At 43.7% G+C, this 13185-nt stretch overlaps 1 protein-coding gene across 1 annotated transcript in view; it reads left to right on the top strand.

Annotated features, from left to right (window-relative positions):
* Positions 1 to 13185, top strand: part of CACNA1H (calcium voltage-gated channel subunit alpha1 H) — a 1553446-nt gene that overhangs the window by 1495606 nt on the left and 44655 nt on the right. The window contains exon 32 of the mRNA XM_085629001.1: positions 9257 to 9592. Coding sequence (XP_085485127.1) covers positions 9257 to 9592 — 336 coding nt within the window. The remainder of the gene's footprint in view (positions 1 to 9256; positions 9593 to 13185) is intronic.

The raw sequence follows: 13185 nt of genomic DNA, 5'->3' as shown, positions 1-13185 counted from the left end.
ACTAACCAAAACTATAAACCTAGGTGAGGGCCATTCCATGCATCGATTGCATTATATATAGACACAGAGAGTTATAAAAACTGTGAAATTCTGTTAGAATATTTTGAAATGCCTTTTTTGGCAGTGCAAATATATTCATATGCATGGCACCCCTTCATTAACAAGCCCTATAGAAACTCAACAGACTGGTGTACGTACCTCTCATTGTCCACCACTGAGGCATGATCTATCTGGGTCTAAGCAAGGTGCCCAGTTGATTGTGAAAAGTGCTTTTTTAAAGGATTGTTAACACAGAATGCTTACCATTTTGTGAGTTTTTACTTATTTATTTACTTAAAATGTTTGGTAAAGCATAAAAAACGAGTTACTTACCTGTACACTATGGTTCTCCAGTATTATCTTTCATAGATTCACATGCTTGTATCTTCCCCGTCATCATAGTGGGAGTCTCACGGTAACAGAATGACCACAGCACTACTAGAAAAAACTGCTTAGCAAAATCCCATAGGGAAACATAATATTTGGTAACCAAACCTTATCATTATTTGGTCCAAAACTCAGCCATTCAGCTGCCAGCCCTGACATCACACTCCCCAGCAGAGCCATCCTACCTCAGATTTCCAACCGCCTTCGTGTGAGGAGGAGTCTCCCTGAGCCTTGCTCAGTTTTGTTCCTAAGTGAACTTTAGACCTCTTTTCAACTGAAAGTTCTTTCTACTGGATTTGAGGTACTGTGTTTTATATTTTGCTTCTAGTACTGCTGTGGTCATTCTGTTACCGTGAGACTCTCACCATGACGACGGGGAAGATACAAGCATATGAATCTATGAAAGATTGAATACTGGAGAATCATGTCACTATGTGGACACTTTAGAGCACGATCAAACAGCAAATATACGAAATTCGTAAATATTCTAATAGTGCAAATTCAGTCTAAACAAACACCTTTGTACAGTCCATAAAAAAGTTAGAAACTCCAAATTATTTGGTTATGCAGGAATAAGGTGGAAGTTACCAGTGGAGGGAGAGGCTGAAGTTGAGGGTGTAAAGAGTACAATAGCTAAGTCAGAAAATGTTGGGTGGGATTCGCTAAGGGCCTAACATAAAGGTGGGCAAACAGGGACTTGCACAAACGTGATCCATCCCTTGATCCGTCCCTTGAATTATGAGTTGTGCAAACCGTCAGTTTTCCTAAGGCTCTGTCCCTGCTGGCTCGTATTCCGATGATCCGACGAACGAGGGGATGTCGGACTAAGGGAAGAAAAAAAGTTACTTGCCTGTAACTTTGGTTCTCCAGTATTGGAAACTTTCATAGATTCCCATGCTTGAATCATTCCCCGTCGTAGAGTTGGGAGTCCCCGGTATACATAAAATAGCAATAGAAACCATTACAAAAGAAGAAACCAGGCCTAGGCCCATTCTTGTTTTGTAACATATCCACCTCTTTTTCTAAAAGAGACCAAATAAAATGAACAACCAATCAGATTAGCCTCACCCTGTAGAACGTTCCTGAGAGAACCTCAGAGCCTCAGATTTTCATAGCCGTAGTGTAAAAGAATAACTTAAACTGCTGAAGTCTGAGTTTTCCCAGGGAAGGAGGGTGGGTCGCATGGGAATCTATGAAAGTTGCTAATACTGAACAACCAAAGTTACAGGTAAGTAACTTGTTTTCTTACTCCAGTATTGGAACTTTCATAGAGTCCCATGCTTGAATCAGAGTAGCTAGCAGTTATGAGCACATTTTGTTAACTGTGATTCCTTATTCCATCAATATAAGCATTCACATCAAAGTCAATGGAAAAATAAACACATTTATACACATGAGGAAAACCAATGAAGAAACAAGTAAATAGACTGCAAAAATGTGCAAAGAGGATAAGTAGAAAAAACAGAAGGAGGGTAGAAAGGGAAAGCTCACCACTTAATGAAAGAGGTTCCTCAGGACTGCCTGGCCCACTGCTGTGTCACTCTGCATTGAAGAATCCAGGCAGTAATGTCTTGTAAACGTATGCGTACTCCTCCAGGTTGCTGCCCTGCAGATCTCCCGGATAGGAACTCCGGCAAAGAGGGCTGTCGAAGAAGAAATCGCCCTCGTGGAGTGAGCACGGACTCGACCCTCAAGGGGCTTGCCCGCTGCTCTGTGACAATACTGGATAGCGCTGGTAATCCAACGAGCAATCCCCTGCTTGGAAAGGGGAAAATTCTTACGAGGGGCGCTGAAAGATACAAATAGTTGAGGAGACTTCCTGAAGTCCTTAGTACGTTGAAGATAGAACTTTAAGCACATTTGATTGTCCAGCGAGTGGAGTGCCTTTTCTGCCAGAGTAGAAGTCTGAGGGAAAAAGGTTTTGAGTATGACCGGCTCATTCAAATGAAAGTCTGAAGGCACTTTCGGTATGAACTTTGGGTTAGTATGGTGTATCACTGTCCCCTTTTTAAATTGGAGAAAAGGTTCCTGAATGGTGAGAGCCTGCAATTCACCCACTCTAGCCGAAGTCAAGACCAGCAGAAGCGCCACCTTCCAGGAGAGGAATTTCAAATCCGCCCGGTGAAAAAGTTCAAAGGGATGCTTCATGAGCTGGGTGAGAACCAAGTTAAGTTGCCAAAGAGGAGGCGGAGCTTGACTGGAGGGAAGACTCTGAAAAGGCCCTTGAGAAACTGCTTAATTATCGTTGCCGACCAGAGGGAAGGACCAGAAGACGTGCGTCTGAAGCGAGAGATGGCGGCAAGATGAACTTTGATGGATGAGTCAACCAGCCCTGATTTTGCTAATGAAAGAATGTAGGGAAGAACTTCATGCGGTACAGAATTCATACCCTCTTGTTGGCACCAAATGCAGAAACGCTTCCACTTTAACCGGTATGTCTTGTTAGTACTTGGGGCTCGTGCCCGAGAAAGCACATCCCTACATTCTGTTGAAAGGGTCAAACCAAGAAATTCTTGGTGCTCAGGAGCCATGCCGACAACTGCAGGGATTGAGCATCCAGGTGCCAGACCTGGCCCTGGGACATTGTCAGCAGTGAAGGAATCGGCTGCAACGGAAGTGGAAGGTCCAGGGAGAGGAGATGCAGCTCTGTGAACCAAAACTGTCGAGGCTATCAAGATCATCTTGCAAGGCTCTGCCTTGAGCTTCCTGGGAATCCGCGGTGTGGGGGGAAAAGCGTAAACAAATGCGCCTGACCAGGCCATCGAAAGCGCATTCCCCAATGATCCCGGATGGTGAAGCCTGCTTGCGTAAAATCGGCATTTTTTGTTCTCCAGAGAGGCAAAGAGGTCTATGGATGGCCTGCCCCTTAGGTGAAAAACCTGTTCCAGAGTGGACTGGTCTGGTTCCCATTCGTGGCTGACTGATTTAAGTCTGCTCAGCGTGTCCACCGTCTCCTTGAGAACGCCTGGAAGGTGCTCCGCTTTGAGCGATATCCCTTGCTGGATAGCCCATTCCCAAATCATCTGGGCTTCTTGTGACAAAAGACGAGATCTGGTGCCGCCTTCCTTGTTTATGTAATGCCTGGCCGTTGTATTGTCTGTACGTACTAGGACTGCAGGCTTCTGTATCCGCGGAAGAAAAGCCTGCAAGGCCAGACGAATCGCTCTGAGCTCCAGGAGATTGATATGTAGAAGACGATGTTGGGGTAGCCAACGGCCGCTTACATGAAGGTCTTGCAAGACCGCTCCCAAGCCCTCCAGCGAAGCGTCTGTAGTTATTATCTGAGGAGCTTGGATGATCCTGAAGGATAGACCTTGAGAAATATTGTCCACATTTGTCCACCATGATGCGACATCTCTCATGGACTCGGTGATGAAGATCTTGTCTTCAAAGGATCCGTCGACTTGGCGCCACTGCAAGTCCAGCTCCTTGAGAGGGCGCATCCGCAACCTGCAGTGAGGAATTAGAGGAATGCTGGGGGAAGTGGACCCTAGGAGGGACTTGTAGAGGCGAACTGAAAGAGACTGTCTTTTTACCAGCAGATGGGCCATGGCCATCAGCATTTCTTGCCTCTCCAGGGTCGGAAAGGCTTTGTTGAGGGACGTGTCCAGAATGGCTCCCAGGAATCGAGCTGTTCCGGATGGACAGAGAGACAATTTTTCTGTGGTGAGAGTCAGACCGAGACTGTCAAAAAGGCGTGTGCACGCCACGACTGATTCCTCTGCCGCGTGCTTGGTAGAAGCCTTTAGCAACCAGTCGTCCAGGTAAGGGAAAACCTGAAGCTGTTCCTGAAGCTGTTGTTTTCGCAGAAAAGCTGCCACGGGAGCTAATACTTTTGTAAAGATCCGCGGAGCAGACCTGAGTCCAAAAGGCATAACCTTGAACTGAAAGTGTCTCTTGGCTACTGTGAAGCGCTGAAACCTCCTGTGGGCTGGATGGATGGGTGCATGAAAGTATGCGTCCTCTAGATCCAATGTGGCCATATAATCCCCTGAGTTGAGAAGACGAAGGATGTCCTGCAGAAAAACCATCCGAAACGATTGTTTGATGAGATAGGTGTTGAGCTCCCTCAGATCTAGAATAGGGCACCACTTTTAAAAAGTCTTCCGGACCAGGAAGAACCGGGAGTAAAAACCCTCTCCTCGCTGAGAGAGAGGAACTGGCATTATCTCTCCTTTAAGGATCATTTGATGGACTTCCAACCATAGAAGACGGCGATGTTTTGACACAGTGGCGCGAGGGGGCTTGGAAGGTGGTGCATGGACAAATTACAGAGTATGGCCGCATTGAATGATCTTCAGCACCCAACGTGCCGATGTTATTTGCTGCCAGTTGTGGAGGTAATTTGAAATTCTGCTTCCCACTGATGTTACAGGAGGAGAAGGGACAGTAGTAAGAGCCAGCAAGCCGCTATTGACGCTTAGAGGAGTCCCTCCCCTGGCATCCTTGTCTTCCTCTGTTGTTCGATCTAGAGAAAGAGGATGATTTATTTTGCCGCTGGTTATAATTCGGCCGATAAGATTGCGAGTTTGATCCATATGAGGAATACCGTTGTTGCTGGTATCCTCCTCTGTACGTGGCATTACCTGTACCTCTGGCTCCACGGAAGGGGACCTTGCGGTACTTCAGAGTCCCTAAGGATTTTGCGGTTTCCGTGTCTTTCTTAATGTCCTGGAGCGCATCATCAAAATGTTTTCCAAAGAGCGCCTCCCCATCAAAGGGAAGATTCAAGATCTTGTTTTGGACCTCAGGACGAAACCATGTAGCCCGCAGCCAGCCTTGACGACGAAGGACAGCAGCGCCCGCAAGGGAGTGGAACACAGTTGTTGCAATGTCCATTGCACAGTCAATGACTTCGGCAGATGTTATCTCTCCCTCTTGAAGAATCTTCTTCGCTTCTTTTTTCGCATCTTCCAGCAACTGGTCCAGATAGGGAGAAAGGTCGCACCACATCTGGCGATCGTAGTGATCAGGTATCGCCAAGGCGTTCGCAGTCCTGACCAACAGGCTGGACAAGGAGGAATACCTCTTGCCCGCGTTATCGAGGCGTCTGCCCACTATATCCAGAGGTGTCGTGAGGGGAGCAGAAGAATTTCTGGACTTTCTTTGGGCAGCCTGAGAGATGACAGAAACCGGTTTAGGCTGGCTGACCAAGCAGGCCGGGCTATTGTCCGGAGCCTTGTATTTCTTCTCAAGGCGAGGCAGTACCGGAATTACCGTGGCTGGACTCCGCATCACTTTCAACCCCTCATACCAGACGTGACCAACAATAGGAATAGAACGATCGGATTTCTAGCAAGGCTCCTTTAAGTCATAAAGGAAGCATTCAGACTGCACCGTGGTCATGGGCAGTTCAAATCTCTTAGTGGCCCTTTCCATCAAATTATGGAAACCCTCTCTGTCTGCAGGGGGAGAATTAACAGGTGCTGGTGAAGGAGAAGCCGGATCAGGAATGACATAGTCATTCCACTCTGCGTCTGGATCTGGTATTGTGACATTGCCCTGGTTCCCATCAGAGGTGTCATCCTGAATGAGAGGCACGATAGGTGGTGTATCCTGGGCAACAGGCATTGGTTGAGGTGGTGGCAATTGAGGGGTAGCAGGCCGAGCAGGTGGAACAGCTGTAACTGGCACCACAACTGGAGCTGGAGGTTGTGTAGCGAATCTCCTCCTATAGTCCAAAAGCATAGACTGCAAGTCCACTAGTAGGGAGGAAGGCATAGAGACCATCTCCTGTTGGTCATCATCCTGATAATCCGAGGAAGGATCATATTGCTGTTCCTCCACGTATTCCCCATCAGAGTCTGTGTCCTGACACTTGACGTGTAATTGAGAAGGGCTATCCGCATAGCCAAATGGTCCATCATCCTCTTCCGATCCCTCTTCTTTGAGGAGGAGTGCAGGAGGTAGAGGAGTCACCCTCCTGGGGGAAGTCATCTCAGGTGTAATCTGGAAGAACTGGACATTTTTTCCGTCTTCGACGGGCCCGTTGAAGGACCGTTGACGACGATGAGAGAGTCGTCCACGAAGATATGGAAGGTTCTACAGGGTGAGGCTAATCTGATTGGTTGTTTATTTTATTTGTATATGTTACAAAACTAGAATGGGCCTAGGCCTGGTTTCTTCTTTTGTAATGGCTTCTATTGCTATTTTATGTATACCGGGGACTCCCATCTCGACAACGGGGAATGATTCAAGCATGAGAATCTATGAAAGTTCCAATACTGGAGTAATCATACTGCCACCCTATTCGAGTGGACAATCTGATGCCCTTTTTTATTCTGCTGTTAACAACTACAATAAAAAAGAATGACCCCCCACACCCGAGGAGAAAATACTCAGGTTGTGAGGACCATGGTTTTTTGTTTTTCTGCAACAAACTCCCTGTTACGAAGTTTGATTCTGAAAAACAAAAGAATTTGGTGCACGGTTATAAGAAACATGCAACAAGAACAATTGATGGACAGAATGCAGAACAACGTCACACTATAAGAAACATGGCAGACATGCACCAAACGTTTTATGCCTTCAAAGCAGCCACAACGGCAGCAGCTCCCTTGAAAGCACAGAGGTCACTTCAGGGCTAGCGGGGATCTCTGGATATGGCAGATGGGAGTCCAACCAGGGCGAAGGAGGTAGTGACCTCCACCTTTCGCCACACCTTAAATCAAGCTCAAAGTCATTTGTACTTGGTGTTAACAAAACTTGAATCTACACTTTAGATTGGAGTGAATCTCACATGAAGGGAAAATGCGTTCCCGGGCAAAGATCCCCTGGAAAGTTTTGCACACACACAACAAACATGTGAGTTTCTGGGGATTCACAACTGGTCTTCCGATCACAGCCAGTCAAGAAACATGGCTGAAGTATATATTTATTTCCAGAGTCAAGATGGACAATAAAACCCCCCAAATTGTTGGGGTTTAAGGGAAGGAGTTTTATGTGTAATAATATTTTTCCCATGGGGGAAAAAAGTTAGAAATTCCCATCGCTTGAAGATTTTGTATATGAAAATGTGTGTGTATTTGCCATTTAGATAATGGAATATATAGAATATGTTGCAGGGGTTTAACCATGGCTTTATAGAGGATCTTGTCATCTTCACTCTTTGCTTTGGTTGGTGAAGTGATTGAATTATGTGAAGTTTGGTAAGCTGGAGATTGGATCTTTAAACCACTGTACTTGTGGAGAGGAGTCAAATGTCAAAGATAAACCCACTGGTTATATACCTTTTGCAACAGAGCTTTTACTACTGTAGGACCAGCTGCTCTAAGTAATCTTGTGATTATTGTTGCACAGCACTTGGGTCTAAGGTTAATGCCATTGAACCGGAGGAATTCATGAGGTGTTCATTCATAGACATATTGCAGGTATTGTTTTAGCCTGACCTGTTTTGCCAACCCATTCTCCAGCCTCAGCTCATTAGCTAACATCTGAAACTCAAAACATTGGTGCTTGATGACCTGAGATGGTGGTTGAATGTAAATGTAAACTAAAAGGAGAAATAGGGATTACTACAGATGTTCCACAGGGAACCCTTCGACTTGAGGATTCATCCACCTCACGTTTTCCTGGTCAGTTTGCTCTGGATGGATAGGGACTATTGGGTCTTTTTAATAGTCGCTTCAGAGACTCATCCATTTTTGATAAGTAGGATAGTGTGGTATACTTCATCATCGGATCCTAAAAGGTCAACATTATGGCTTTCTAATTCCCTTCATCTAAGGTTACAAGATGGTTCATTGACATGTCTATTGAAACCTTTTTGCTCCCCTGAGTATAACAACCTCTCAAATCTATGTCAAACTGTATGTGCACTTTATTGCATGCATGACTGAAATTGATTATTCATTCATAGGCCCCTTTCCTTTGCCTTTTTCTGAATTACACATGATATGCCTTATACCAGTCTAATGGCTTGAGTTAGATCTTGGCAGATGGGTTACTCCATCACAACAGTGACAGATATCCTGTCCACAGATATATAAATCCCATTATATCTTATGGGATATATATTCCCGGCGGATGGGATATCCGAAAGATTTATGCTTTCTAAAAGCCTGGTGAATTGGCTTGCTTGTCTCTGGTGGCTTTGTTTTACCAACACACACTATCAACATATATGCTAAATTAAGGGAATTACCTATGAAAGCTGTCATATGAAAAAGCACACCTTATAGAGAGTACTACAAGGGAGTGTTACCAACTTGTATTTTCTTCCACATTGAACGATCTCCCACCTTGCATTAGACAGATCGATTTGCATACTACAGAACATCAATATACACAAGCTAGAGACTAGATGTGGGCAGGAGCATATAATTGAAACTTTGAAGTAACTCAAGGATGTTATTGTTCTGTGCAAGACATGCATTCTTTCAAGGAATCATGAACATGTTCCTAGGTGAGGCACGGGCCAACTATGTCAAGAGCCACAGATGCATTTCTTTACAGTTAGACGCGTGGATCAGACATCTTCTGGGTTGGTTAGGCTGGATGATAAAGAGCAAGGAATAGGTTCTGGGGATATCCTAGTCGAACAAGGTGAGCAGACATCCTGAGACTAGAGTAAATAGATCTGAATATTGACAGATAGGATGGGCATAGCTAATTTACATCTTAGATAAATATCCTTGTGAACAGGATAAGCAATTAATAGTTATCGCATCAGGCATGTGTATTTAGGAAGAGATTGTTTTGCTGCACCATTGTTTGTAGAACCTACGCCTGTAATGTGCCTTGCGCCTCTAAATTAAATGTGTTTTCCAACAAAGAAGGGTATCCTATGCCACGTCTTCTGCCCTAACTATTTCCTTTTCCCTTCTTCCAGGACACTCTGCGTGAATGCACTCTTGATGACAAGCACTGCCTCAGCTACCTGCCCTTCATCTCCCCCGTCTACTTTGTCACTTTTGTCCTGATCGCCCAATTTGTCCTCGTCAATGTTGTGGTGGCAGTACTCATGAAGCACCTAGAGGAGAGCAACAAGGAAGCCAGGGAGGATGCAGAAATGGATGCTGAGATTGAGATGGAAATGGAATTGTCCCGTGGCGTCAACTCTCCCATCAGTGCTGGGGTCTGCACCCCCACACCCGACAGTAAAGCCACATTTGGAAGTCAAGAGACGCTGAAGTCAGGGTTTCCCGCCTCAGCGAAGCAAGGAATGGTAAAGCTAACACATATATTAATTTCATGTGGTGTTCTTGATGCTTTGTGTATGAACCACTGTTACATGATGAAGATATGAAGAGAAACATATGATTGTGTGATTCCCAATCTCAGGCAATTCGATTTCACTTAGGAAGTATTTAGTGGCGGAATAAGAGATTAGTGGTAATCATCAGATGAATCACTTGACGTATCACTGAAGTATTAACCACTTTCTCAGAATGCATCACTCCTGTTGACCGAGGAGTTTGTTTGTGATCCATAAATCCTGAAAAACAGATTTTGTGAGAAAATTTCTGCAAAACCTTTTTGTGAGATAATTCGGCTGCTAAAAATGGGTTTTTGATAGAGATTTTTCCAGCAATTGTTAAAAAAGTCTGAGTAAGTTGTCAAACTTTTCAAAACTTTGTAAAAAGTTTGCAGAAGAAAATATCTGGAACGTCACAAACCATTCGCTTCTGTTCTGTTCGAATACATTCAGGAGGGTTTTGCAGCTCAACTTTATAGGCACAGTAACCACGGTTCAGAGCCTGTGCTGACCCACCCATTCCATACACTTCTGTAAAAGTAACACTACAACAGGGTGTGTTCTCTATGTTTCAATACATCTCTTTAGCATAAAATATTTATTTCGAGGATATAAATGTTGAGTAGTGCGTGGCATTCCTGGACGTTAAATTAATAATTTCACCCCAACACATAACAAAATCAACCATGCCGCGCATACACATTTGGAAATAAATCAATATAGAAATAAAGAGAGGGTATCAACAACTGCAATTATACACAATCAGAAACTACCAGAGTGGATGAAACGGAGGTGCAGTCACAACAAACCACTAAAAATCAATTCATTTAGGAGTAGCGATTTTAATGTTTAAAAATCCCGCCTCCATAAGCATGCCACTCTGCTGCAGGAACATCTCATGGCATCTGCTGCTATCTGCAGACAAGAGAGGCAGGAGGTGGTTATGTCAGGGGACCAATCAAAGTCCTGGTTGCCTTGGGTACACTGCTAAGGAAGAAATGCTATCTAGGGACTTCAGATACACTATCAATTTCTTAATTCTAAACTGACTAAATACACAGTTGTGCAGACAGTTCCATATATGCTTTGTATACTGTTAATGCCAGGCCATGAACCCTCTGAAGCCTTCATGTAAGTTCTATATAATACATTATAGAAGTCTATTGATGCCAACATATAGGATCAGGTTAGCTGGTCTCTCTGCCTTGCTAGGCCTAATGGTACAACTTTGTGCAGCATGCTAAACTGGGGATTGGGATCTTTGGGGCTTTGTTTTAGCTTTCTTTGCCAAGAGTGGGCTCTATACTATATGAACCTACCCATTGTGAAGAAGCCTCACAACCAAATTAAATATATTAACATCACTTCAGCTCTTAGAAACCTTTGTACCAAACCAGAGGTCTGAGCAGTAAATACACCAGGCAGGGTTCAATTTGTAAATAAACATGTGCGAGGGCCCAGGGTATTGCTCAGGAGGCCACTGCAGCTTGCGCTAACGACTGGAACTGCCGCCACTGCCACATGCCTGTAGGAATACTCCCTACTAAACATCACACTCCTAGAAATGTGACAATTTAGATAATTCTAGGCCACCCACAGCAGTTAGAAGGGCCTGGGCGCTCTAGAATTATTTGGAAATGTCTACCTGAATGTTAAACTGATGTTTCTGCTAAAAAATAGACAGCACGATCATGTGTCCATCAGTCATAAGTAAGTGCCGATGTTTACAATTAAGGACTGGTGCTGAGCACCAACAAACACCAGCACAAATTAAGCACTGACATCAGATCTTTCTACAAATATGAGGAGGAAAAAAACCTGGGCAAGGTTCATTACAACAAATAAGGGCAACACAACGTCAGTGTTACTAAACTATTGACAATCACTCACCAAATGTTATATTCAAAAATAGATATTTATTTAGTAGGCAGATATATATAAAAAACTTTTTTCACCATATAAATATATTTTTTTAGTTATTAGTTATTCTCTTAAATCAGGGCATATTTGCGCTTTCCTGGACTTATTTACAAGCCTCTTGTGCCGATGGTGTGTCACTTTTAATATAGGAAAAAGTGGTGCCAGGGTCTTGTAAATAAGTCGCTCTAAACTTTGTAGCATCACCTTCCTCCTTTACTCAGTTCGATTGTGTTGGCCAGTGTACTTTATTTCACATTTCTTGCTTAAAAAATGCTGCCAGGTATTGCGCCTCTCCCTGTCAATGTAGCTCAGCTGCGCTACCTACGGGAATTCCATATTTTTTTACTTTTTCAAAAAGATTCATGTTAATATTCATCTGTGTCTGTGTCTTTTGTTCCCCCGAGGTGGCTATTTATAAAATTATATTGTAAACACAGTAGTCAGGAATCACTTTGACAAAAATCAACTGGGTAAGACTGTCAGGAGGAGAGCTAGCCCCTGCTTAGAAGTGCTTTCAGCAGGGTCAAAAAATAGTCTGCCGCTGTATGAAGTGAACCTAGCTGGACAGCAGTGGAACAGTGTGCATCAATTCACACTGACATTACATTTCACACAGTTAAAAAGCTTTCGGCACAAGGAGATAAACAATTTACCGAGAATCACATGATTTGCTATGAAGTGCAGAAGCCAGGATTAGATGCAAGCTATCTGCAGGTCCCAATGCCAGCAGCATGGCCCCCAGACAAAACATTTTCCCTTTGAATCGTTATCTGCAGATTGAAAATGAAGTTGTATGAGAGAATTAGGAGGCCCAGTCTCAAAATGGGATCATTTCTAAGAGTCATAGGTTTTTGTCCATGATTTTCATAAGTTAAATAATTTTGGGGGATTCTCAAAAATCCCCAGGAGGTGCTTGTGCTCAGGCTTATAATGTTAAAACGCTGACCAGGAATCACTTTAATAAAATCACCATTGCAAAACTCTCAAGAGTAACCCAACCGCAGTGTAAAGGCACTCTGGGTAGCCGACATTACATTCCACACACGTGTACAATTTTAGGCACATCCAGATTAAGTGATTTGCTCGAAACATCATTTGGATTTGAGTGCCAAGCAAGAACTTAAACTCAAGTCTCCAAAGTTTACAGCCAGCACCTACGCAGCTGGACCCGGAACTTGTCTCCTTATGCTTTTACTCACACTTTAAATCTGATGTGCCATGTAAGAATGCCCTCTGAGAATTGTGATCCAGAGTTTTACAAATATCACTTCTATGAGCCACAGATTTAAACCAATGGTTTCAACATGCTACTCATTTCTGGATATTCACAAAACAAATTCCTGGAAATTTATGAACAATTGTGTATTTTCTGGCATTGACCTGCACCCATTCTGTACCTGCAAATGGCAACAGGTGGGAAATCTGCAGGCCAAGTTAAGAAAAACATTAAGCTCCATACTTGTTCTTGTTTTTTGGACTTGAAAACCTTTTTCTTAATGAGAACAAATAATTTGGGACGTCTCTTGTAATGGTTTTTTGAAGTAAGAAAGTGTGTTTACTCTGAGTGGAAAACTGCCTTAAGATAGGAATGCTTTAGAGGACACATTCATAAAGATTATTCTGAGAGTATATGTTACCTGCTC

This window comes from Triturus cristatus, chromosome 10 (assembly GCF_964204655.1).
Source record: "Triturus cristatus chromosome 10, aTriCri1.1, whole genome shotgun sequence".
Classification (NCBI taxonomy): Eukaryota; Metazoa; Chordata; class Amphibia; order Caudata; family Salamandridae; genus Triturus; species Triturus cristatus.
Note: the sequence above shows the minus strand (reverse complement) of the source record. Positions and strands in the feature narration are given on the sequence as shown.